This window comes from Colletotrichum costaricense (genome assembly GCF_030867565.1).
Source record: "Colletotrichum costaricense strain IMI 309622 chromosome Unknown Scaffold_12.1, whole genome shotgun sequence".
NCBI classification, from domain to species: domain Eukaryota; kingdom Fungi; phylum Ascomycota; class Sordariomycetes; order Glomerellales; family Glomerellaceae; genus Colletotrichum; species Colletotrichum costaricense.
The window spans coordinates 1,119,717-1,146,525 of NW_026848241.1; the positions used below are offsets into that span (position 1 = coordinate 1,119,717).

Sequence of the window (26,809 nt, forward strand, 5' to 3'; positions counted from 1 at the left end):
GATGTGCATTGCCGGAGTTGCACCAGAACTCGTAACTATTTGGAGGTCTCACACATGGCCAATTGCAACCGCATCTACTGCTGACGGCTTGGTGAAAATGGCGAATCGCATATCTTACCACAAGCAAGGGGAACGCCACAGGTACTTGCAGCTCCAGCCTCGTCCAAATGTGTTGGAACATGTCTTGCTATAGATAAAGTAGCCATCTTATTTATACACTGATCTCCCTCGGTATAGCCTCGCGTTACTCTCGCATCTGATTTTCTCTCGCAAGATGGTCGATTCTCTTTCTTCAAGTGCCATGTACTCTCCTATCTTGCCTTCACTGCGCAGGGCTTCGATTGCTTCTAATGAAGAAAGCAACGATTCAATAGAGCTGTCCCCTCAACGATCTTCAACACCCGTCGAAGAAGAATGCGGTTATTCTTTCCAGGAGACCAGAGATATATCTATGAACGACGAACATAGGGCCTTCCTTGCCCCAAACATGGTAGACATCTCTGATCAAGAGACTTTACACCCCACTTCAGTTTCGGAGGTGTCCTCGGTGGACTCGGAAGAAGAGCTTCCCAAACAGTTGACCTTGAAGCTTGCTGAGAAGGAAGTCCCAAACCACGAGCAGCCAAATACACCACCGAACAGCGGATTATCCGTAGAATGGATCTGGTCAGTGTGGTGGGTAGAGATGTTCAGCAGCGTTCTAGCATTGGAGTGCATCTCTGCGATAGTCATTATCCTATCCGTTTACCGAGGGCAACCTCTTCCCAACTGGCCAAAGCTCATATCAATCAACTCCTTGATCGCCGTCTTCACGGCTGTGTTCAAAGCTGCGCTCATACTCCCTGTCGCCGAAGGTAAGTCTCTGTCTCTCGTCGATGGGCTGACGATGTACGAGAGGCATGCAAACATTCTAACTTGTGATGGTCATTAGGCTTAGGACAGTTGAAATGGAACTGGTTCGATCGATCTCAAACGCTAGGTGATCTCGTCTTGTTTGACAATGCGAGTCGAGGGCCGTGGGGGTCAGTTCTGTTGATGAAGAGATGCATTCTTCGGCCGAATATTAGAGGGTAAAATGTGACCATAATCATTGTTGAGGTTGGCCTATTGACGGTTTGACAGATACTTGGCTGGACTTGGTGCATTCATCACCGTTGCAGCCCTTGCAATCGACGCTTTTTCCCAGGCTGCAATCAATCTTGGCTCTTGTAATATCACGGCAGAGTTCGGTATAGCCGAAGTGTCTCGGACAAACAACTATTCGGGCAATCCTCAACAGCGCGCGACAGCTCCCTCGATGCTGCCCCCATCACCTCGAATCAGAAAATGCGGAAGGCTATCAACAAAGGTCTTGTGGACCCTCCAAAGACTGGAGAGCTAATCAACTTCGCCTGCACCTCTCGCAACTGCACATTTACGCAAGACGGCGGAGGAGGCTACTTCTCGTCTCTCGGAATATGTTACTCCTGTAAAGACATTACAGACAAAGCCGTCTTCGAACTTTTTACCAATAAATCAACACCGGCTTCCAACGTTTCGACGTGGTACCTTCCATGGAGCAAAAACAAAACTGACGAGAGGATCTTCCAAGGGGAAGGCGGTGGTACACTTCTGACAATGGCATCTACACCCAGTCAGGTGTATAACAACAGCTCGCCTCCCATTTACAGCTTCGATATTTTGTCGCTCACGTCTTTCAAGTGTGATTCATGTGGGCCTGGAAATTCCCCAATGAACAGAAAACCACTTGCGGCTCAATGCAGAATCGACCCCTGCGTCAAGAATTATCAAGCCACGGTCACTGATGGAATTTATGTAGAAAAGGTGGAGGGTGGTGAACAGCTGCTAAAAAGACGTCCCGCAACTTTGGGTGAATCTAGGAATGAGAATTCTTTTTCATTACTTACGGAATCTGTTTTGATTGACGGCACAGAGAAAAAGTGCAAAGAAGTAGACGAAAGGGAGAGTGATTCCGTCCGAGTCGGTTTCAAGGATGAAATTTTCAGAGAGATCTACGACAACTCCCCCGAGATCTCTCACTCAGAGAAACTCACCTGGAAGAGATACCCGCGAGAATGCGTCTAGGTTGTAGACAGAAGCTCTTGGCAAGGGATAAGGGAGACGATGACTGACTTTCTGAGTAGTAAAATGACCACCCAAGAGGCGGAATCATATCAATGGGTCCAAGGTTCAGTCTGGGGTCAGCAACTGTTTGCATCCGGAAACGCATCTATATCGACGGTCAACAACATGGCTGCTGGGTTAGCTGACTTAATATTAGGCCTCGCTAGTTAGACCCCGTTAGTTAAGGGATAGCTTAAGGGGTATAAGGAGGGGGACTAAGTAATAAAGGAGCAGCTTAAGTATATATAAAGCGCTAGTAATATATTTTAAAAGAAAAATAAATTTTAGTAATTTATTTTTTAAACCCTAATAATAGTTAGCTTTTATAAGCTTCTTTTTTATATTATATACTTATTAATAATTTAAAATCTTTATTTATAAAAGGGACTAAGCTAAGAGCTTAAAATATTAATAAAAACGAAACGTAGCGAGAGAGTATAATTAGTATTATAATAATAAAAAAAAGATAACTCGTTTTTATTAAACTTTTTAAAATTACTTCCTCTCTAATAAATAATATAAAAACGGAGTATAATAAGACGAATTACGTAATAATAATATAAAAAAACCGTATTACTAAAAATATTAATAAATTTTAAATAAAATAGCGAACTTTTTACCCTTATTTACTAATACTTAAACTAAATAATAAGTAATAAACTAATAAAACTATAAAAATAAAAATAATAATTAAAAAAAAAAATCTTTATAATAATATATAAAAAGTAATTATATAAAAAATAAATAAATTTAAAATACTTATAGAGCTCTTTAAATAGCCCGGCCCCCGCACTAAGAGCTACGGTTTTAATTATAATAACTTTAAATATTAATTTTAATATAAATAAAAATATAAACCCCTAGACTAAGGATAGTTTAATAAATAAAACTATACTTAAAGCGCTACTTAAATAATAATAAAATAATAAGTTTATATTACCTAAGCTTCTATTTACTAACTCCTTTTTAACTTAAATAAGTATTATAAATAAAACGTTTATATTTAAATTACTATCCTTTTTTAACTTATTATATTTTAATAAATTAGTATAGGATTTATAAAACTTCTTATTTAACTATTATTATTATTTCGACTTATAAACTTAATAAATAAGAATAGACTATAATAAAATAATATATATAGTTAACTACTTAAATAGTAATATAAAAACTTCCTAAATATATTATATTTTTAATTATAAAAGGGTCCTTAGGTTTATAATAAACTAAGTTATATAAGAAGAACTAAAAACCTTTTTATAAAATAACTTATTTAATTTTGCTAATTAAGAGATAGTAATAAATATATACTTAAATAATATTTTATAAAGCTAAAAAAAGAGAGTTAACGAGTTCGTTAGTTATATTAATAAGCTTAAAATAAAATTAAAATATATTTTAATAAAAAAGTAGAGGATCTTTATATTAATAAATAAGCTATAGCCTAAACTATGCCTCGTAATAGTATTATAAATAGAACTTTTATAAACTTATTTATAGCTAATATTATTAATAAAACGTATTAAGCAATCCTCGCTATTAATAAGGAGCTTATAAACGTCCCCTAAGTAATATTTTAATTTAAACTTAAATAAGCTAATAAAAAAATATAAAAGTATTAATAAGTTAATTACGTAAAGAATACGCTATAACTTATTTAATAAGAATATTACGTATTATAATTATAAAAAAACTAGCTATATTATAAAGGATTATTTATAATTATAAGAATAGTATTAATAATACTATAATTATAATAAAACCGGGTACTTCGCTAATAACTACCCTAACGTTATATATTATAAATATAATTAAAAAGGGTATAAGGTTACTAATTATTAATTAGACCTTGCTCTAGTTAAATAGTATAAACTAATAATAAACTTAAATACTATTTTAATAAAGAGGGTAACTAGTAATTAATAAGGGTAGTGCTTAAATATCTTAACCTATATATATCTAAATTATATATAAAAAAAGCTAAGCGCCCTTATCGATTTAGGAATAAAAGGGAACGTAATTAGTATCGGGCTACTTAATAATTTTAATACTAATTTATAAATTTATTTATTATTATAATTAATAAACGTTAAGAGTAAGTAAATAAAAACGCTAAGGAGTTATTACTTATAGCTTCGAATTACTAATAATAATAACGTAACGGAAATATAGTTATATTATTTTATAATAACTAATATTATAATACCTATACTTATCTTTAGTTTTCTTTAGTTAAAAGATATTGACTCGCTAATTAGTTAAAAATAAAAAAAGTAATAATATTTAATTTATAAATAATATATCTATTTAAATACCTTAAAAAAGGGGTTATTAAATAACTTAGTTTTAATAATACTTACGCATATCGTAATTAACTTAGTTATAAATAACGACGTAATATTAATAAGCGTAGCTAAAGATTAAAAACTATAATACTAAGATTTTAATAACTTATTTTTTAAAAAAAAAGCTATTTTATTACTAAATAGAGTACTATACGATTATTATATTAAACTAAATAACGCTATACTTATTTTATAGGGACCTATTTACCTATTATTAAACTATAAGCTCGAGATTTTATAAGACTATTTAATAAAAGTAGAGGCTAGGGACTAAATACGCCCTTTTATAAGCCTAGCTAGAGTACTTATCTTTTTTATACTTAAAAAAAAAAGAGAGCTATAACTTTACGTTAACTATAAAATAATTAATAAGATTATATAAAAAAATAGGACGCCGCTATTACTAATTAAAAAGATACTAAATAAACTATTTAATACCTCCGTTTTTATAAAACTAGATTTTAAAAACGCGTACTACTATATACGTATAGCTAAGGGTAATAAATAAAAAACGGCTTTTTATACTAAATATAAATAGTTCGAGTACTTAGTTATACTTTTTAAACTAATTAATATACCTACGACTTTCTAAGTATATATTAATAATATTTTAAGCAGCCTAGTTAATACTATTTATATTATATACTTAGATAATATCCTAATATATAATAATAATTACGTAGTATATAAAAAGTACGTACGTAGCGTATTATAAAAACTATAGTAATAAAATTTATATTTAAATAATAATAAATACGAGTTCTATATATTGTATATAGGATTCCTAAGGTATATTATATTTAATAAAAGTATAAAAATAGAACCCGCGCGTATTAAAACTATAATAAATTAGCTATTTTTAAAGAATATTAAAAATATATAAACGTTTTTTAGATTTATAGGGTTCTATTATAAATTTATTAATAATTATATTAAAATAACTATACCCCTAATAAACTTATTAAAAAAGGTAAAGCTAGGATAGTTAAAACTATTAATACCTATTATAAAGTTATTTAAGAGGTTATTAATAGTATTTACTAATATACTAATATTATAATATTTCGACCCTACCCTATTTACGTAGTTATAAATAGACGTTTTAGCTCGAGCTATTAGCTTAATAATTACGTAATTATTTAAAAGTAGTTAGTACTTAATTACTTATAAATTAAGGAAATTAATAAATATAGAGAGCTATTACGGTATAAAAAATATAAAGCTACTAGTTATTATAAACGTATTAAAAAACTAATAATACTACCTCGCTTATAACTAAAATTAGGTTATAATATTTATAAACTATTTTAATTTATAGTTTTTAAATACTAAAAAAAGGCTAAATAAGAAATAGTTATATTAGCTAAACGAACTCGTAGCGTTTAATATTAAAATTAAGTTTAAACTAAGTATTAAGAACTTAGCAAATAAATTATTATAAAAACCTAATTACGGTAAAAGTAATAATAATAATAGAGTAAAGGAGTTATTATTAAAAATAAAAAAAGACTTATATAATATTAAAAATATATAAAAACCTTTTAAAATTATAATAATAAGGTATATAAGAACGAGTTATAGAAGTAGCTTTTAAGTAAAAAAGATAGTAAATATTCTAAAAATAAAATTAATAATAATATAAAAAAATAAGTAAAAAAGGTTAAGAACTTTAGCTTAAGGGAGCTTTAAAGAGTATTTTAAGAGGTATAACGAAGTTACGAGCCTAGGGTATTAGAGTTATAATATAATACTTAGGGAGCTACTTAAGCTTATTATTAGAACTATAAATTACGAGCTACTTATTTTATAAAATTTTAATATAATAAGAGTACCCGAAATAATATTTAATAAAGAGAGGTTATTAATAATAAGTTAATTACGGGCTATTTAATAAAAGGATACTTTTATAAAAGATAGGTAATAAATTAAAAAGAACTAATAGCCTTACTTAGTTAGGAAAAAGTAATAATAGAGCTAAGTATATAACTTAAAAGGGCTATTATATTATAATAGCCGCGCTTATATATTACTATATAAGGGGTTAAAAAAAAGTTATTAAAATATATTATAATATATTTATAATAAAATATTATAATATAAAATAAATAATAATATTACTAAAACGTTATTATTATTAAAATAGAATAAGTAGGGATATAAAAAGTTATATTAATATTTATATAATATATTAATAAATGAAGCCTTATTACTATAAGTTATATAGCTTATTATACCCCTTATTTACCCCGGTTAAGTTATAATAAGAAATATTATTAAACTTTATTATAGGTTTACCTATATTAATTATACTAATTAAGAAGCGCTTTTATAACGTAGTATTTATTATAATAAACCGATTTATAAAATATAATATTTATATTATTACGAGGACGACCCTTATAGCTTAGGGATTTATAAACTTCTTATTTATAAAAATTTTTATAAAGTTTAGAATACTTAAAAAGATTATCTCTAATAAGGGCTTATTATTTATAAATAAGTTTTAAACTTATTTTTATTACTTTTTAATAATAAAAAGGTATTTTAATATTACGTTTTACTCGTAAATAAATAGTTAAATAGAATAGTAAAACTAATACTTAGAATAGTATTTTTATTATTTCTATACCTAAGATTAATTAAATTAAGTATAACGTTTTTACTTAACTAAGTTTATATATAATAACGCTTAGTACTTAGTAATTTATAAAGCGCTTATTAAAGCTTTACTTAAGTTCTTATTTACTTACCCTATATCGATTTTAATAAGAACTTAAAATAGTATATAAAATATCTTAGCTAAGGAGCGTATAGCCTAACTATGAGCTAATTAAAAAGCTTTATAACTCTTTATATAAAAAATACGCAAAATATATAAATAATAAATTAATAAAACTAAAATAAATATATTATATAAAATAAGTAACTAAGTATTATTATTAAAAAAAAATATTAAAAAGTAGCGCCCTAGTTAGAAGTTAGTTAATAAGTATTTAAGGCTATTCGAAGTTAAATTAATAATTAAAATAATAAAAGTTACTTACTAATTAAACGTATTAATATAATATAAAATATATAATATATTCTATATATCCTTACTTAAGCTATATTAATACTACGAGGAAGCCCCTTAGAAACCCTTACTTATTAAAAATATAAATAGAGAGCTATTTTATAAAATAAAAAATATTATATAATATAGAGGGCTAAAAAAGAAGTAATAATACCTAATTAAATAAAAGGGATATAATAATAATAAAAATATATAAAAACTAACTAAGTATATTAAAAACGTAGCGTTAATTAGGATATATAAAAAACGAGTTTTAATTAAGTAGCGCGCCCTAGTTCTTAATAAACCTAATAACGTAGTAAATTAGTTATTAATAACAAAAAAAGGGGGCTATATAGCTATAATTAAATAATATAAATATACTAACTATAAGTAGCTTTTTTAATTCTTAGGACTTATAAGAAGACTACCCTTATATATAAAGGGGCTACCCTTATCTTTATCCTTAGGATTATTAAGGAAAAAGTAGTTATTTTATTATTAATAAATTTATAAATAATTAGTTATAAATACGGAGTATAAATAGGGCGACTATACTACTTTTAAAATATTATTTAAATAGCGTACCTCGTTATAAATAATACGTAGTAATATAATTATTACGTTATTATAAAATAAAAACGTAGCGCGGGAAGAGCTTATAGCTACTTTATTATTATTATTATTAATAATAAGGGTAAAACGGGCCTCTTTATTAACGCGCTTAAGTACTTTTTATATATTATTAATAATAATTTTATAAGTTTATTAGAGCTATAGAGTAATATTAATAACCTAAGTAGTAATAATAATAAAATAATAATAAAATAATAAACCTCTAAATCGTAAACGTTATTATTTAAAATAAGAGCGGTATTTTAGAAAGTTCGTATTATAAACTCCGTAAACTTAAAAACCTAAAATACTATTAATTAATATATAAGAAAAGTAATAAAATAATAATAGTATTAAACGCTTACTATATTTTTATAAAAATAGTTCTACGTAATATATTTTATATAACATATACTAAATTTTAAAAAAGTATTAAATAAAAAAGCGAATTAGGGGCTAAAAATTACCGACCTAGCTAATTATAATACTCGACTTTTAGATTAAACGCCTTATATATAACGTAAGCGGGATAGGGGAGCGGGTATACTTAGCTAACCCCGATCTTTTTAATATTTACTTTTTTTTTCTTTTTAATAAGAGTTTATAATAATTAATATAAATAGTATATAAATAGTAATATATATATAAAATTAAGATAAGTAAAAAGAATATTAAGCTTTTTAAGTAAACGGCTACTACTACCGCTACTAAGTATACCCGTAGCGCTAATAACTAGTCCGCTACTAATTATAATAACGCTACTAAGAACTATACTTATACTAAAATAGAATTAATAATAAATATAATATAACTCTAAAAAAAACTAACTTAAATAGGGGAGTATATAAAGTTAAGAAATCTAAAAAATATTTATTAGCTATAAGATCTATATAATAAAAAAGTAGTATAAATACTAATAAAAACAAAAAACTATATATAATTAGGATAATTATAAATAAAAAAAAAAGAGAAATTAGGAATCGTAATAGCTTAAAAGGGGGTTAATATTAATAAATAAAAATAGGGTAACGACTACCTAAGTATTAATAATTATAAAAACGGATTATAAGTAAGAGTAATTTAAGTATAGAATTATAAAACTAACTAAATTTATTATTTAGAATAAGGGGTCTATACTTAAATTAATAAGTATTACTTTTACTTACCCTTATACTATATATTAAAAAACTTTATAAATAAAAAATTAATATAATATATATAAATTATAAATAGTTTTTAAAATAAAGCCTAGGGAAGGGAGTATTTTATTAAACCTCGTTAATTAAACCTTATTAATTAAAAAATAGCTTAAGGGGTATAAAGAGGGGAACTAAGTAATAAAAAAGTAATTTAAGTATATATAGAGCGTTAATAATATACCTCGAGGGAAGGGTAGATTTTAGTAATTTATTTTTTAGACCCTAATAGTAGTTAGCCTCTATAAGCTTCTTCTTTATATTACATACCTATTAATACTTAATAACGGCTACGATGCGCAATGACCCCTATGGAATATCAGAGGAGTTGCGTAAGGACGTACCTGCTAACCTTAAGGCGGCTACTGGGCATGTTATCATCACCCAAACATGCATTTATGTTCAATGGGGCTATATAGCATACCCCATAGCCCTTCTTGCGCTGCAGTGGATATTTTCGACCCTGGTGTTGGTTGCGTGTAGTCAGCGAAGGAGATCTGGGGATGGGCCAAGTCGTGCAGTCTGGAAGTCCTCGCCTCTAGCACTTCTCTTTCATGGGCTTGATGAGGATCTGCAGACCAGGAGTCAGAATCTCGAGACTGTCAGACAGATGAACAGTTTGGCAAAAGATGTCAAGGTTCGTTTGGTGCCGATGAATACTTCTCAACGGAAAGGATGGCACTTCGCGGGCGTCTAGATGTTCGATAACCTGTCACGATTCTCGAGTGACCAATAATGATCCTTTTGATGTTTTTTTGACATCTATATTTGTCCGTGGCCGCTGTAGCTTTTACCCTATTTTGTGTTCATGTTGTTTAATCAAGTCAAGACACCAGATATTCAAGTCGCAGCGTGATTTGGGATGTGTATCAGGTGAGTGGTCACATGTATTCAAGCTGACTGAACTGGAATATGCAAGTATATTCATGTTGGTATCCTACAAGACGTTACGCTCTAAATCAATGATGCATCCCCCCCTTCGCTCCAAGTCAGATGCCTTACTATCCCTTGAAAATCAGGAAAATATTCGGTTTTGGTCAATCACACGAGAACCTAGCTCAACCGTTTGGTGATTTTGCCTATTTTAAGCAGCTGTGACCTCTTGGAACATTGTAGCATTTCAACTTCTTGTTCCTAGTGTAGGATGTAACGTTAGTACTTCTGCTTCCCTACGAATTATGATAGAAAGTAGTCTAACCTGCGGGGCAACCAGTAATGCAGGTGTTGGTCTGGCCTGTGAGGGGTCCTTTGCAGCAGTAACTACCGCCGAGTGGTCGAATGTGGTCATTAGAGACTGATTGTGTGCAACCGTTGCATGAACCGCTTCCGTCGGGGAAAGTGCAAGCTTTGAAACAGCCAAAGTTGGAACATTGACTTGTGCCAGTGGTAACCTGTAGGTCGAAGAGCTCGGTCTCGTCAGGGCCGCATGCCGCGTAGGCATGAGCTGCGAGGAGAGCAACGAGAGGAAGGAGTTGGAACTTCATTTTAGCAATGGTGGTTGTGATGGAGAATGTTTTGGAAATGAGAAAGAAGTTGAGACTTGAGTGATGGTTGTGCTGGACAAGACATGAAACTACGGTAGGATCCTTTGCCCTTTATACGAGATTCATCTATAATGGTAGGTGGAACTTCACAACTGACTTATGAATAGCTCCATTAGTGGACCGCTATGCCACCATGCTCGATAGGGAACGCATAAGCGCAGCTCGCAACTTGTATCGAATCATTGCAAAAGTTCCGTTTCGTAGACTACGACTTCCTCGCGTTCGGTTGGGCTATGCCGTACGCCAGACCGCCTAAAGAGCGCATCACGTTCTACGCTTCTACGCAAAGGAGGCTGTGCACCATGATACGCTCTAAGGACTTCAAACAAATGGCCGAAGCTTCCAATAGTGATATCGAATCATGCTACAAGCGTCCATACGGAGAAATCCTGCCCAGCACCTCCTAGCGATCACGGTGCTTGAGTGCAAGAGACGGGAATCATAATGGAGGTTTTCCAGTCGTAGACGTAGTGAATAAAGTTCAACCCTCTGACTGCTGTTTTATCTCTAGGCCCCTGAAAACTTGTCGCAGGGGAGACCACAAGGCAATACCATGGGCGCATAGGGGCCCATCCACGCCTCATGAGCATCACGACTCATGACCGCCCTCGCTTTGCCCGGGGATGACCGATCGTCCCGTCCTTTGATGGCTACTGACCAGTAAATACCGCCGGCACTGGCCTTGAATTCTTTCCTAAAGAAGTCGCAGGAAGTAATCCCTCCGTTCGGGAAACTCCCGATATACTACCGACCAGATGAACCGGGGGAATCTTGGCACTCCTTGTTTCTGTGGGACGAAATAGAGTTTGTATTCCAATATCCAACCGGAAAACCGGCTTTGACGGGCGTGTAGAAACTATTGCCGGGGAGTTGGACTCCACGAGTCGACAGGAATTGAAAACGTGTATAACCCATTCTTCGGGCTCGGTAGAATCACTCGCCGATCGCATCAGGTTTGTCCGAGTGAGTCGCACATGTATGAGTGCAGGGAGACAGTGGCAACTTGCAACTTGCTATTTGAACAGGCTCTCCTTGGCTTTCCGCCAGCATCTGAGCCAAACTTAGCAGGTTCAAACTTGACTCAAGAGGGAGCGAACGGCACGGTGTGTCAGTACATGCGGCTGCTTCTTTGACTAGTCTGTAGTTGTCTTGTGTTGGATGGTGTACAATACTACGGCTTGACCTCGTCAGGAGGAGTACTGACTTGTGAAAGTGGGTCAGGGGTAGCTCGCTCGGATAATCCCATCGACATCAAAGCGGAACTATTGAAGGTGGATAAGCTGTCCGTTCTTGGGAGGAGACATGCTTGATGGGCAATTTTGATTCAAATTTATAGTAACTGGAACATGAATCATAATCTTCTCGTTCGAACCAGCTTAGCCCAAAGCAAACTTTTGACAACACAAGACCTATCTCCTGTCTGAAATGATACGGTCAGAAAAGTTGTAAGAGCCACGATAAGAAGTTCAGTCTCATCAGTGTTTTGAGAACTTACACGAACTTAGACTTGTCTAGCAAGCGCTCCAGCACTTCACGGTCTCAAATCCGGGCTCGCGGCAGCAGTAGTTCTGAGCCACAAGCCATTGATACTTGATCTCGCCCTTTCTGCAGCCGTTGCCGGCGCTATCTGTGCACCTTCCACTAAACAGAGACTCAGCATTCCATCTTCAAGAGCATATGCACGACTTGGGCTCATTGGCTTAGCATGGGGGTAAAATACCTGCCGAGGGGACATGCTGAGCAGCCAGCTGAGACGACAGATGCGGCGCCGAGAAGAAGCGAGAGTTGAAGAAGGATATTCATTGTTGAAGTGGTCCTTGAAAGGGTTGGGCTCGTGAAGGTAGAAGTTGAAACGTTGAAAATGAGAATGAACTGGTGCGGTTATGAGATTTTAATTCGCAGATGCAGAAGCTAGGAGCTTGGTTTATATACTATCGAGCCCGTCCGATTTTGTGCTATACCAGTCTGCCTGAAGGCTCGGTTGCGTCGTATATTCACCGTCTCTTCAACCAAAGAGTCGACACTAAGCTTAGGGTTCATGGGTTCGTGATAGCAGAAACTGTCTTAAAATTGCGCCCCTACGATGCGGTGACTTCTCTATTCTGTTCAGCAAGATAACCCTGGACCACAGTGAGCTCTGGCCAAGTCGCTATCCAATTTCAAGCAATATACTTCCTGGAGGAACGCGATCGTCAACCTTCCAGAATTAATCGTACGGTTGAGAGCCGCAAAGCTTGTTCTCGCTAACCTGTCTTGGCAAGCGTGCGATAGGCACGGTCAGGATATTGGCATTCCTCAACAGACTTCGCATAGTCCTATATCTGCAATTATCTTTTGCAGTTGCGAGACTTTGTCTGCCAGGCACTAGAAGTTTTTGCTGACCGCTAGGATTGCGATCAGGGTCGCGGTAATACCGAAGGGAGAATCTTTGCAACTCAAAATGTTCGGCTACCTACTGAAGGCAGCACTAAAGATGTAAAAAGTCTCCGTCTCCTCCAAATCTCGCTGTCGGTTATTCAAAACCAAAATTTGGGAAGAAGTCCGGCCTTATTTCCTGCAAAAGGACTCGCCGGGCTAAACTCGACTAGGCAGAGCAGAATCACAGGCCATGTCTAGCCAAAGTACCCCTAAATATCCATGAACGAGAAAGTACCTTTTGAGGAAACTTCCAAGTCAGATGGAGATCTAAGAGATGGAGTGGTCTAGGAACTATGGTCTACCATGGAATCCTTGAATCTGAGCGCATTGACAGCCATGTTATAAATGTCATCCGACCAATTGCTCTTTGGAGTCTATTATCAGACGAGGTGATTCAGATGAGATACGTGATCTAATGGCCTCAATGTCAATCGAGGCCTGTCTTTCACCTTGACATCGATTTCCAATCTGCGCGGCGGGCTGCTTTACCGGTTTCCGCGCGGCTAGCCTTAAGCCCACCTCCTTATGAATTGTGAATATAACGCAATCCATGATCCGCCTACCACTTACCACTCCAATTCCTTCTTACTTTCGCTATTACAACCTCCTTCGGCGTTTCCACCTTGCGGTTTTCGCCACTCGTAGACACCGCCTCTCTTATCAAACGCGCTCTTGTCCCAAGCCACCTGCAGCATGGCCTTCTTCACTCCAACATCAAGCAAGGACTCGCTCTTCTTCATCGGCCCATTGCCCTTGTCGAGGAAGCGCAGCTTTTCGTCCAGCAGCAAATAGCTACCAGCCATCGTCTCATTGTCCTCGGGCACGTAACAAGGCAGGTGCTCGTGCCTCCCGCAGAACGTCTGCCATTGCTCCTCCGAGATGAGAAACTTTCTTGCGTCACGCACCCGCGTCTCATCCTCATTCTCGCCTTCTACAATCAGGCACTGGAAAACCTTCCATCGGAACGGTGCCAACAGGGCAATCGTGTCTGCCATGTCCTCGTTCCAGTTGTAGATGTTGACAACAGTGTTGAGCTTGAACATGATGTTGTACACCTTGCACCACTCGGCAATGCGGAATACCTGTGCGATATGGTCTTTTTCTCCCTCCGCTCCGCCATTCTCCCCACGACCGATCTCCTTATTCGTCTCGCGGACAAACGAGTCACAAGAGATCGCCAGAATGTCCAGATAGCGGCCGTACTCGCGGAGCCACTTCTCTTGGATTTTGCTTCCGTTGCTGACGATGCTTATGCTTTCGATGTCCAAATCTTCCTTACAGTACCGCAGCAGCTCGCCCAGGAATTTCGGATGAAGGAATGGCTCGCCGCCGGCAACATTGAGCTTACGCATGCCTGCGCCCTTCAAAAGACGCATGCCATGCTTGGCTTCGTCCAAAGAAAGAATGTAGCCTGAGGTGTTGGTGTGGAAGCAGAATCCGCAGGCATAGTTGCATTCGCGGGATGGGAAATAATTGACAGAGACAGGTGCGTCCGGGTCGTCCACTGGAGGCTTGGGTTTTGACTCCTGGGTGACGGCTGTCTTCGATCGATGAGAGCGGGATGTGTCGGCGTGGCGGCGTAGTGAAAAATAGTAGGTTATTGCTAGCACAGCAATACACATGACCCATAAGAAGGGAGGTATCGTCGAAAAGGTTGATAGCGCCGTCTGGGCGGCAATAGTTAGGATTCCCATGATGTCGGGCTCATAGGTTCTCCTTGTTGGTTCTAGATGTAGTCTCACTGCAAATATTGACACATACGGCAGCAGCGTATTGAACAAATTATGAGGTTCACCCAGTGAAGCCCAACTTGAACGAAGTCGGGTATTTTTAGAGTTTAGGGCTTCCAATCAACACAGAGGACTTACTGATTAACCCCTCAAATGCCGGTATCACAAGAGATTATGTAATGAGACAGCTTTCGTAGGCCATCATGGCCGTCCAACTGCGACATGGGACGGGGATGATGCACCTTCCCTTCCGACGTTACTAGACCTGCCAACACACTGCCAACGTCACCCATACGAGCAAACAACTCACCAGCCTCATCACCATGGGCACCACCACGGCTCCGAACAGACGGAAGTTTGCAGTCATATTCGTTCTCGGTTGGTCACCTATCGGTCCTAATCGGTAGATAGGATGCAAGCCCGCTCACCATCGTGATAGGAGCTCCCGGCTCGGGGAAAGGCACGATCTGCACCCATCTGTCCCGCAAGAATGACCTGTTACACTTCTCAGTGGGAGATAATCTGCGGACCTGGATGAAGGATGAAGCAAACCGCCAGACGCCTCTCGCCGCTGTGATTCAAGATAAGCTAGACAACCAAGGATTCCTCACGTCCACGGAGTTGAACCCATTCCTGGGCATTGCCATCGAGGATGCAGTGCGGCAAGGTGGTTTGAACGGGATATTGATCGACGGATTCCCAAGGTGCGAGGAGCAGCTTGCCTCGTGGTCGCAGTGGCCCTTTCAAGAACGCCTTCCGTTGGTATGTTGATGCGGATATAGCCCAAACATGTGGGCTACAAACGGCTAATTCGAGCAGGAGGGTCAACCTAAACCCGACATCGTCTTGTCACTCGATGTGACCAAAGAGAACGCAGAAGCGAGATACCTCGCGCGTGGCCGCGACAAGAACGACAGCGGGGAGAAGTTCACGAAGCGGTTCGCAGAGTACTTGGAGGAAGGACCGCCTGTGGAACGACACTACCGTCAAGCAGGATTGCTAGTTGATGTAAGCATGACCGCCTTTCTTTGCATTCACAACTGGAACCCTTCTGACAAAACCTCAGATCGACAGCAATGGCACCAAGGAAGAAAATATCGCAGGGGTGGAGAGGACACTGGGAGACAGCGCATTGTGGAACCGTGTGATAGGCCAGGGTACGGAGTCGGTTTTCCTCGTATCCCACCGGTGACCGGGTGCCGGATGACGCCCATAGCCCATGTGTATACCAACTTCCCCAGGAAGAGTAAGCCAATTCAAGGCCATCTCCAACTTCGTCTTACTTGCTGCTACACCCGCCATCCGCGGACGTTGACCTTGTTCTGGTGCATCTGCTCGCCATCTCCGACTACGCCACTTCACTGAACTTCTATTATCTCCTTCATCTTTAATGGAAAAATCTTACTTTACGCAAATTTGATATTTACGCAGTATGATTCCAATTCGAAGGAATTTGGCTTCCAAAGGAAGTGCCAGGAGTTATAAGACCTTGGTATGGAGTCTTTGTCATCTGTAAGAGCTACATGGATGACTTGGACGGTTGAAGTCTGATAAATAATCTCTTTACACGCTTGTTGATAGAATTAGACAATACCTGCCAGATTGTCCGATCCTGGGAGGCGTTACCGGCTCTGAGTGAGGCAACTTATACTATGTAGATGGTTCTCTTAGATTGAGCATAAAATCAGTTCTTCCTACGTAAAGATGACCTAAACAAGCATCGTTGTCGTCTCATCGAGGCCAAAAGTAGTAGTATACCTCGACAAGTCCGCCGGGGTGTTCCTTCCACGAATCATGGTAAGACAAGGCTGTGAAAGATATGTCTCTTTTATTCTTAGCTTTGCCCGATGCCTGAAGCGAGGCGCCTATAAGTGATGAAAGTCGCCTATACGATCCTCCTCCAAGCATTACGGTGGCACAGATCAAGGTTCACGAGGCCTTTTGTGCTTTGCAGGTAGACTCCTGCGTCAGCTTCACCCAAAGCGCTCAATACCCATACTATATCCTTGATACTTTGCCCGAATTTCGAGTGAACTGTAACCGAATCATGACGATGTTACACCGAGGATCGACAGCGGTGGGCTGAGACGAGCGCAAAGTGAAGCGCTTCAGCTGACATGCCACTCACGGGGTGTCAAGGGCTACTGGCTCAGAGTTTAGCCCTAACACAATTGCATGTTATGATATTACGTTCGAGTATCTAGCAAGTATCAGGTAATAGTGTATTAACCTTGGACGTATGTAGACCCCGGCCTCATAGGCAGACTTCATACTTTAACTACTAGTAAGCATGTAATGAAACGGACATAAGTTCTGCTAAGCCGCCAGGTAAACGAGCACTAGCTTCAAGAGAACACAGTCCCCTGCATGTAGGGTAGAGACAACAAGGCTCAGTTCTTCGCTTGGACGGAAAGCAGCCGGAGTGGGGTGTTGTCGTTGAAGTTTGGCTCTTATGCAAGTAAGCTTACCTCACTTTCCCGCGCTACATTTGCTCCGTACGCGAGTTGATTGGCTCGTATAGGGGACGGCCCGGTCCATCTTGCTTACTTCGTTTACATTTTCCGTTGAGCCGATGGTAAGGGACCTTTGCTTCTCAGGTTGACTTCCAATCAAAGGATCCCTGGTGTGGCAATGAGTATTCTAAGTCAGGTCGATTAATCGAGGTGCATACTCACTAGAACAAGGTATTGAAAGCAGTTGTGGATATGTCGATCGGTCATGTTCTAGTCTAAGTGCTTTGCAACACAAGAGCCTGGTCCACAATAGCATAGACCTGTGGTGGTGATAGACTATTGTTGTATTCCTCCCCAGAGCCTAGGTTCATGGTCATGGATACCGTGGCAATACGAAGTTGGCACTAGCATCGGGCGAAGCTATCCAGAAAGTGACTGGGATGACGACTATGGCCTATCGAGTTGACATCAGCTCTTCCTCGGACTTCCGGAACAATAAGTCATGTCTCGAGGCTTGAGAACCTTCTATAAAAGGTTGACATAGTTCACTTCAAAAGCTCTCATCTCTTCCCCATCATCATCACATCAATCTACTCACGTCACTCACGAAACAAGACAACTCTTAACCTATATTCAGTAACTCCTATCGTCACCTCGCTCCATCCAAAAATGTACGCCTCCAAGATCTTCCTCGGCCTCATCGCCACCGTCTCGGCCATCGATATCTACGGCTACAAGAACAACGAAAAGTGCGGCGGCGGCGACTACATCGTCTGCACAAACGCCAACCCAAATGACTGCTGCGTCCGCTCCTCTGGTGACACCTTCCGCAGCATCGGCTTCCGCGCCATCCCAACCAACTGGAGAATCATCGGCCGCGCCTTCAGCGGCGGCGACTGCAAGAACGTCAAGTACGTCGCCCAGTCCAACGGCGCGCAGAATGTCTGCTGCGGCGGGAGCACCTACTCTGGCGGCAACTATGTGTTTGCTTCCAAGAAGCGCGATGAGAGCGCCACTGAGGATGGCACCTGCGCCGCTTCTGCCGGGGGCTGCACTTCCGTTGCGAAGGGCAACTTGATGGTCTTTGAGAACGGACCCAAGTATAACATGACTGGTCTTGATGATGCTCTTTACACTGAACTGGTAAGTACATCCGTGTATTTGATATTATCTGTCCTCTGAAGTTCATATATACTGACATTGGGTTCTCTTCTTCTAGTAAGCTATAATGTCCTTCATCTTCCTGGATCGAAGCTCCTCTTGTCTCCCTTCCCAGCCCTTTCGTTGTCACATTTACTAACGTCTTTGTCACCAACAGTATCTCTATCTGGGAGAACGGCGGAAGCTCGGATGAGATCCCTGCCAAGTTCGATGCCTACAAGTTTGAGTAGAATCTTAATCAAGGGGTTGGTCAGGACTTAGGTCAGGGGAGGCGTCCAGGCTGCAATCCACTCATCTTCCCGATCTCACCCAGACCACGTCATGATCATCTTCCCCCGTCATAATTTCTCTTCACTTTCTAGTATACAGCTTTCACCATTCCAAGTCTTTGGGGACCGTATTGCATGGACAGGTAGATAGCTAGCTACTCATTTCAACAATGGCGTATCCGTCTACCAATACAAGCAACATCTATTCTCTTCTCAAAGTAGTTCGACTGCGTGCAATGATCGGATAACTCTGAGTCAGCGGTTGGGTTGAAACCAGCGTGCGAGTTAGGGTAATGTTTGGCTACAGAGCAGCTAAGTCTGAAGAACAAACATCAAGGGGTTAAGGGGAGCAAGTTGCAACATTTGCCTAAATACAGGCTAAAGTTTCATGTTATATCATGTACCTAGAGTCTAGATTTCATCACCCAACGCCTTCTTTACATGAAAATATTGTCACAAAACAGGGTTATCATTAGAAACTCTGCTACGTGCTTCCTCACGTAGATCTCACACTCCTGCCGTAGATAGACTGCTCTCTTTTCTTTATTCTGTATGTGTTATTTCAATATACTTTTGATCCGCTTTATATTCCCGTTACAATGTACCATAAATCATGACATATATTGTCCACACGATGCACGTAGTCCAATAATGGCGGGTACATCTCCCGACGAGCCAGTGCCTTCACCCAGGAAAGCCAACCTCGCCAACAACGACCCACTCCCTTCAACTCAAGCCCTCACAAAACTCCAGAATCCCAAATCCCTCCCCTCCTCCAATCCTCTCCCAACACCTCTCTCAAATCCCTCCACCACTCCAAGACCCAATCCAAAAACCCCCTCTCCTGATCCCTCCTATCATCCCCAATGAACACTCCCCACCCTAACGTGCTGAGATCCCTCGAGACCAGCGGATTCGGACATCTACAGGACAGCTTAGTCCCAGCTGAAGCAGAGACCTCGCCAGAGAGAACGCCGAGGCAGGTTCTCAGTCGACACCGCTGGGCCCAATCAACCGTCTCGGTTGCGGCGTCTGGTGCTAGGGGTAGAGATGGCATTGCTTGGGTTTCAACTTGCTTCGTAGTGCTACCGCAAAAGAGACAGACGCATGGCGTTGTGGGATGGGAGTTCTGAGGTGATGAGGCCACGGAAGATACTACGGAATGCTCTTTAGAGATCTCGGTTCTGCGATACGCAGATCCGCGCTAGGAAATTGGTGGCGCAGATTTGTTTGTGCTGGAAGAGTCTGGCAAAAGAAGGGAATTGAAAGAAATGATCGAGTTTAGATGGTTATATTTTCTAGAGAAAAAGACAGAATTCAAGAAAGGCAGCTTCAGCTAGGTACATGTACCTGTGGAGGGTGGCTTCAATAACAGTCAGAAGTGAGGCTGTGAGACCGATGGTGCGTGATTGAGTCCTACTAGTTAGTCCTACCTCTAGGCTACTAGCCCCATGAAGGATGAGCATCCACGCCAGTTCATCAGGACTTTAGCGCATTGGCAGATTGAGGACGCCTGCGAATGGGATGAATCTGATAGACTTTATCCCGAGTAAAACCGTGATTATCAAAGATATCGCAATGTTCTGGATTTCCACAAGATTAGTGCATCATTCGATATTTAAGAATAGCAAGGTCAAAAGCATGTCATGGTCATGATGTACTCCCACCCAAGATGCATTGCATCGCAAGCAAGGCCGATTTTAATAGTGGGCATAGCTTTCGCAAGTTTCTCATTCAAGATTTGTATGTTTTGATCCACCGTACCCGTTCCCCGGCGTCAAGGTAATATACAAGACCGCATTTACACATCTCACATTATTACACGAAGGCTTGGATACCAGTGATAGCACGACCCAGAATGAGACCTGGTTCTTAGGTTAGTAAGGGATATCCCTGAAGCATACGGCCACGGGAGCAACTTACTGTGAATATCACTCTGTCCCTCGTACGTCTGCGTCACGAAAAGGTTGGCGACGTGACGGCCAATGCCATACTCGTCACTGACAGCATTACCACCAAAGATCTCTTGCAGCACGCGCGCATTCTGCAGCGCCCGATCGCAGTTCTGGCGCTTGACCATGCTGATCATCTCGGGCGTCGCCTTGCCCTCGTCCTTGAGTCTGCCGACCTGGATCGCGGCCACGGTACCGTAGGCCGCGTCCGTCGCAGCGTCTGCCAGCTTCTTCTGTACGAGTTGGTACTTAGCGATGGGGTTACCCTTAAACTGCTTTCGCTCGAGTGAGTACGTCCTGGCGCGGGCAATGCAGTCCTCAAGGGCACCAATGACGCCCAGGGAGATACCGTATCTCGCGCTGTTGAGGCACGAGAATGGGCCTCGCAGTCCTTCGACCGAGGGGAACATGTTTTCCTTAGGGACGGGGACGTCGTCGAGCTGGATCATGCCTGTGATGGAGGCTCGCAGGCCATTCTTGTTCTTGATAGCTGGTGTCTCGAGAGTACCGGGCGGACACTGGGACCGTTCAACTAGGAAACCTCTGATCTTGCCCGTTTCTTGTAGCTTCGCCCAGACCATCAACACATCGGCAATGGGCGAGTTTGTGATCCACGTCTTGGCACCAGAAAGAGAGTAGTAGCCCTCCTTGGTCGGGTGAGGCTTGGCCGTCGTCTCCATGGAGCCGGGGTCGCTGCCGTGGTTGGGCTCTGTCAAACCAAACGCGCCGAGCATCTTTCCTGTGGCCATCTTTGGCAGGAATCTCTCCTTTTGCTCCTCGGTACCGAACTCCGCGATGCCACCCATGACCAGCGACGACTGGACGGACATGCCAGAACGGTAGCCACTGTCGACTCTCTCAACGGCCTTTGTGATGAGTCCTCCGGCAACAGTAGAGACACCGGCGCACCCATAGCCCTCAATTGTTGCTCCGAGGAGCCCCAGTTCGCCCATCTCCTCAAGGATCTTTTGGTCATATTGCTCGTCGCGGTAGGCCTCTATGGAGAGTGGTCAGTGTAAGCCATGGAAGTTACCAGCAAGGTAACAGCAAGGGAAGACATACGAAGGACACGCGGCAGCATGCGCTCCTGGCAGTATCGCTCAGCCGTCTCAGAAATGGCGACCTCCTCCTCAGTCAGGAGGTTCTTTGCGTTCAAGGGATCCTCCCAGTTGAAGACCGGGCCATCAGAGGCGGAAGCGAAGGTTCTCGCGGCGGGCAAGGTGCGCTTTGCGGCGCATCGTGTCGCGCATGTTCTCAAGGCGTTGCGATACATTCTGGCTACTACTGATCAATTGACTCTTCCTCACGGTGGGTTGGGGAGAAATCGTGCCGCCACCATGGCGGGAACATGGTCTTGAAGCCCGGGCACGGGGCGTCTTCCCCGCCAGGAGCTCTCCCGAGCAGCATCCGAGGCACAACAGGGGTCGTATCTGATTGGCTGAACGATTGAAGATGATGATTACATAACGACCCGGTGTCGGCGAATGACGTCGTCGCGGACTACCTCCGCAATGGACTGAAGCCGTCTTAGATGGGGATGCGGTCAAGGTGTTACCTCCGTCTTGAATAGTACCCGGAATTAGTTCCGAATAGTGTGTGCTTGCCGAGTGCTAGACGCAGTTCCCCAGACTGTCGTTCATGCAATGAAGGATATCGGGACATTAGTTGGGATTGTTGGTAGCTAGGCACAGCCACAATCTGGAGAGTGGGAATTGATGATCGCGAGACCTGTCCGGGGAGGGACTGTTGCTGGAAAAAAGAAAAGGCCGGAGCAGGGGAGGTCAAGTACAAGAATAGGAACAGGCTGGGTGCGGATTGGGGTTGAAAGGTTGAAACATGCCAGGGCAATGCCTTGGCCCTTTGTTCGGCAGCACCCGGCAGAGTTCAGACCCGGGATGAGATGCTCGGGAGGTACATGTGTTTTTGGGCATCGCTTGGTGCCCAAGTTGAGTACCGGGTTCGGGCGACACCTAAGAGCCGGACGTCATTCGCCGTAGCCGGCGGACAGCCATGGGATGGCAGATGCAAAAAATGCAAAATGTAGAGTGCAGGCAGAGTGCGAGGAGCTGGTGTTGATAGAAAGTGACCGCCGCGAAGAGGATGATGAGTGTCGAAGAACGGCATATGTTCTGTTGTACGAGGTTTCAGGTACGCCATATCCCAGAAGGATGAGCTGATTTCGGAATCCGGGGTGCTTTCTTGCTTGAGCATTGATGCGTCGCTGTTGGCTCGACGGCATCGAGGGCCAAACCCATCACCCAGTTGGGTAGGATGCATGAGATGTCTTTTCATTTGCCATCCAGGTAGCAATCGATGATACTACGCGATTGCTTGGTGTTTTTGGCGCCTATGCTAAGGTAGGTAGATGCATATGCTTAGGTACCGGTACTCTGAAGTCTGGGCCGGTGTGTTGGTAGAAGACCAGGGAACCGCTTCGGCTGGGTTGGAATTGGTGAGGCTGATGCACTTGCTGAGTCATCGGGTGGCATTACCAGAACCGCCACCAGTCAGCAATTGTCATCAGTTAGTGTTGCAGGTGCTGTGCGTGCAGTGAGGATGTGACGGTGCATAGGTTAAGTTACCTATCCTCTGAGCGTCCTTCACAACTGGAAGAAAGTGGCCACAGAACCACATTTTGTTTTGTTTGAATGAAACCTGTCGCCCGGTAACTGAGTCTGACGCTCCAGAGTGAATGGCCAATGATGACTGAATACCTTACTGCGTAGGTGAGTAGATGTTTGATGGGTGTCATTGTTTGTCAACCTCCCAATCCCCTGGTGGACAGACTGATGCGGTAATGACCAATCAACAATCATAAATCATTAGTCACCAGCCACATTTGCATTTGCTGCGCCCGGCTCCTGCTTCTCTTGACGCTCACAAATCGAATGGAATCCGTGGAAAGCAACAGTGCATTCAGGGCTATTCAGGGTTCAATTCCAGTAATAACAAGTACCTTTGCGAGTGGATTTGTGGAAAAGATACTTTGCGGGCGGCTACCTTCCTGCCCGGTCGTGTCAGTGAATGGAAGGAAGTGGATGGCGGCAGCCCGAACCTGACGGGACGGGAATGGAAACCATGGTTCGCGCTGGGCAGCCTCAGTGCCTTCCTTTAAGCCTTAGGTTTGGCGCTCTGCTCCCCCCTCCTTCCCACTTCCTGCCTTTCCCCTCCAAAGTGGCTCCTGCCTACCTAAGGTTACCACACGACTCACCCCTTCCCGTCATTTTTCGCCAGGCCCGACCGCTGACTTCCTTTCTCTCCTTCCTTTCCCTCCCACCCCATTTCAATCTCGACATCAATCTGTAACGGGACCGCCACGAAGCGAATCATTTCCTCCACGAACACCGCGTAATATCCTTCACGGGCGATATACCGAACGACCTTATACACACGATCGGGCTCTTTTCTTTTCGGGAGAATCTTCTTCGGGGATAAATCTTTCCTCGTTCAGGTACTGTACGCCCCTCCCCACCACCATCAGCACATGATTTGCACCCAAGACCGTCACATCCACGCTTTCCACGACGCCTGCTGCTGCTGCTGCTGCTGCATCGACACCGGCTACATCGAGAATGCTCTTCGGCTTCGGCATACATGTATATCAAGTGTCATACCAACACGGCCTTGGTTCCTTTGGCATTTCCTCGCACCTCGACACAAATCACTCCGTTTCGCTTTCTCGGCCGACGCAAACTACAGAAGGCCAGCAGCAGCAGCAGCAGCAACAGTGCAGCCCACCACCCCTCCACCCACCTCTGCCCGCAACCTGCATCCAAAAAAAGCCCACCACCGCCGACCGCTTTCGCTGACTTTTGCCCCTCACAACTACAGAACATAGCATTTGCGCTTCGGCGATCGACCATCTTCTAGATACCCCCAACCACAAACCACATTCAAAATGGCTCTTAAGCGCATTAACAAGGAGCTCACTGATCTCGGCCGGTAAGTTGCCTGCACACTTTTCGTCATTTAAACTCGCAGCCTTTTTGTCGCAGCCCGAGACGTCAGGTGGGGCCATCGAGAGCGGGGTCTTCTTCAACAAGGACTGCTGCAACTTTTCAGCTCATTCGGACCACTGATGTTGAGTGTGATGGCGGCATCAAGCCGACGAGTACGATTCCAAAGATGCACAATGCTGACCTCTTTTCTTTGACAGTGACCCGCCCTCTTCCTGCTCTGCCGGCCCCGTCGGCGAAGATCTGGTACGTCGACTACGTCTTTCCCGATAAGAGCCCGCTGTGGTGATGCTTTGAATCATGACTCAGCCGAGCACGAGATCACGGATTCTCAGTGCCCACGATGGGATATGTAGACAATAGCTGACCGGAATCGTACAGTTCCACTGGCAAGCGACGATTATGGGACCCGTAAGTCCATCCCCCCCCCTCAAATGCTATGTTGGTTGGACCTGGACCTGGCACTGGTACCCGAGATCCAGCCAACTATCAGCTGGAAACAATGACGAGAATCAAAGCATGTGGCTAACATTTACGTTCAGGGCGACTCTCCCTACTCTGGCGGCGTCTTCTTCCTCGCCATCCACTTCCCTACCGACTACCCCTTCAAGCCGCCCAAAGTCAACTTCACCACTCGCATCTACCACCCCAACATCAACTCCAACGGCAGCATTTGCTTAGATATTCTGCGTGACCAGTGGAGCCCGGCGTTGACCATCTCCAAGGGTACGTCATCTCATAGCTCACCTCAAGCCTGACGTAGGCACTGTGCTAACATGTGATAGTCTTGCTGTCCATCTGCTCAATGCTGACGGACCCCAACCCCGACGACCCTCTGGTGCCCGAGATTGCACACGTCTACAAGACGGACCGCGCCAGATACGAGGCCACTGCTCGCGAGTGGACTCGCAAGTACGCTATTTAGACGGTGCTCGAGGCATGATGGTTGGACAAGTATGACAGGCGACGGCTTTCCTCTCTCTCTTCGACAGCTCTGGCGTACGATTAGGTCATGGTCATTGCTCTGCGTTGCGGTTTGGGATCTCTTTCGTTTCACCAGCACACCGAAGACGGTTCGGCCGTCGAAACAAAACACTTGACGGCGGATTGGCATTCTCGAGAAGAGGTTACGCGGGCAATGTGGATAGAAGGCGGACCAATCAGACAGTTAGCAGCACAGGTACCACGTACGGGTTTTCATACGGCAAGGCTTCATGTTCCTACTGCATTGACGCTGCATTGCTGCGTACGTTTTGGTTGACACCTCAGAAGAGACGACTGGTAGTCATCGTACCCCATTGTTTCCGTGATAATATGTCTTCGTGTCCCAGGCTTGGTGTTCCTCAAAGCCAGTGTAGGTTACCAACTACCCTCGATGCTTGGATGACGAGGAATACTTTTGGCTGACGAGGGTCGGTCGTCGTTAATATCGGGCTAGAGCAGATGCCGTTGCCCAGGATGCGGCTCGGACAGGCTTTCTACCTGAGTAAGTGATCGATGAGACCGAGTGGTGTCAATGTAACATTGATGACCTGTCCTAAGCGGCGGTCATTGACTGCCGGGAGCCGTGTTTAAAGGCCCGTTCATAGGGTGTTTCGATGCATTCCGATTCTCTCACACAACGGAGTACCTCTCCCGTGGCAAGGGCATCAGGTCTTGATGTGCCGGTTTGGCCTGCCTGGGTCGAGTGTGTTGAGACGCCGGCTCCGAGGAGCCGGGGATCTGAGGATCCGAGGATCATGGTGATGGGTTTGAGATGAGATCTGGATAGATGGCATCGTGAGTTCGCATGTTTATCTATGTACAGTGAATAGAAGGGGAGCTCGATGAGATTCGTGAGAATAGGGATGTTATATTTCTAGCGGTGGGCAGGATGCTCCATGAAAGGGGGCCGCTATGTTGTATCTTCAAGGATTCATACACCAAGCTGCTGATACCGGAACCGGCAGAGTCCATGGGAACCCACCGCGAGATATGAGAAATAAGTACCTGAA

At 42.1% G+C, this 26,809-nt stretch overlaps 9 protein-coding genes across 9 annotated transcripts; 5 read left to right on the forward strand and 4 right to left on the reverse strand.

Moving 5' to 3' along the window:
- Positions 1 to 487: 487 nt before the first annotated feature.
- CCOS01_11331 (uncharacterized protein) lies at positions 488 to 1,381 on the forward strand (the record flags this gene model as incomplete). Its single annotated transcript, XM_060459484.1, has 3 exons — positions 488 to 854; positions 932 to 1,022; positions 1,123 to 1,381. The coding sequence occupies 3 exons, from the start codon at positions 488 to 490 to the stop codon at positions 1,379 to 1,381; spliced, it is 717 nt and encodes a 238-aa protein (XP_060310216.1).
- Positions 1,382 to 9,627: 8,246 nt separating this feature from the next.
- On the forward strand, positions 9,628 to 10,029 carry CCOS01_11332 (uncharacterized protein; the record flags this gene model as incomplete). The annotated part of the gene is made up of 1 exon (XM_060459485.1): positions 9,628 to 10,029. The coding sequence occupies one exon, from the start codon at positions 9,628 to 9,630 to the stop codon at positions 10,027 to 10,029; it is 402 nt and encodes a 133-aa protein (XP_060310217.1).
- Positions 10,030 to 10,452: 423 nt separating this feature from the next.
- CCOS01_11333 (uncharacterized protein) lies at positions 10,453 to 10,816 on the reverse strand (the record flags this gene model as incomplete). Its single annotated transcript, XM_060459486.1, has 2 exons — positions 10,453 to 10,466; positions 10,531 to 10,816. 2 exons carry the CDS (start codon positions 10,814 to 10,816, stop codon positions 10,453 to 10,455), a joined length of 300 nt encoding a protein of 99 aa, XP_060310218.1.
- A 3,044-nt stretch (positions 10,817 to 13,860) lies between these two features.
- Positions 13,861 to 14,988, reverse strand: CCOS01_11334 (uncharacterized protein; the record flags this gene model as incomplete). The annotated part of the gene is made up of 1 exon (XM_060459487.1): positions 13,861 to 14,988. The coding sequence occupies one exon, from the start codon at positions 14,986 to 14,988 to the stop codon at positions 13,861 to 13,863; it is 1,128 nt and encodes a 375-aa protein (XP_060310219.1).
- Positions 14,989 to 15,347: 359 nt separating this feature from the next.
- CCOS01_11335 (adenylate kinase) lies at positions 15,348 to 16,216 on the forward strand (the record flags this gene model as incomplete). Its single annotated transcript, XM_060459488.1, has 4 exons — positions 15,348 to 15,402; positions 15,464 to 15,786; positions 15,844 to 16,032; positions 16,091 to 16,216. The coding sequence occupies 4 exons, from the start codon at positions 15,348 to 15,350 to the stop codon at positions 16,214 to 16,216; spliced, it is 693 nt and encodes a 230-aa protein (XP_060310220.1).
- Positions 16,217 to 18,146: 1,930 nt separating this feature from the next.
- Positions 18,147 to 18,868, forward strand: CCOS01_11336 (uncharacterized protein; the record flags this gene model as incomplete). The annotated part of the gene is made up of 2 exons (XM_060459489.1): positions 18,147 to 18,620; positions 18,812 to 18,868. 2 exons carry the CDS (start codon positions 18,147 to 18,149, stop codon positions 18,866 to 18,868), a joined length of 531 nt encoding a protein of 176 aa, XP_060310221.1.
- A 778-nt stretch (positions 18,869 to 19,646) lies between these two features.
- CCOS01_11337 (uncharacterized protein) lies at positions 19,647 to 19,964 on the reverse strand (the record flags this gene model as incomplete). The annotated part of the gene is made up of 1 exon (XM_060459490.1): positions 19,647 to 19,964. One exon carries the CDS (start codon positions 19,962 to 19,964, stop codon positions 19,647 to 19,649), a length of 318 nt encoding a protein of 105 aa, XP_060310222.1.
- A 761-nt stretch (positions 19,965 to 20,725) lies between these two features.
- CCOS01_11338 (acyl-CoA dehydrogenase domain-containing protein) lies at positions 20,726 to 22,132 on the reverse strand (the record flags this gene model as incomplete). Its single annotated transcript, XM_060459491.1, has 3 exons — positions 20,726 to 20,772; positions 20,831 to 21,856; positions 21,922 to 22,132. 3 exons carry the CDS (start codon positions 22,130 to 22,132, stop codon positions 20,726 to 20,728), a joined length of 1,284 nt encoding a protein of 427 aa, XP_060310223.1.
- Positions 22,133 to 24,757: 2,625 nt separating this feature from the next.
- CCOS01_11339 (ubiquitin-conjugating enzyme) lies at positions 24,758 to 25,740 on the forward strand (the record flags this gene model as incomplete). Its single annotated transcript, XM_060459492.1, has 5 exons — positions 24,758 to 24,801; positions 25,016 to 25,061; positions 25,197 to 25,226; positions 25,358 to 25,541; positions 25,601 to 25,740. The coding sequence occupies 5 exons, from the start codon at positions 24,758 to 24,760 to the stop codon at positions 25,738 to 25,740; spliced, it is 444 nt and encodes a 147-aa protein (XP_060310224.1).
- Between the last annotated feature and the right edge of the window lie 1,069 nt (positions 25,741 to 26,809).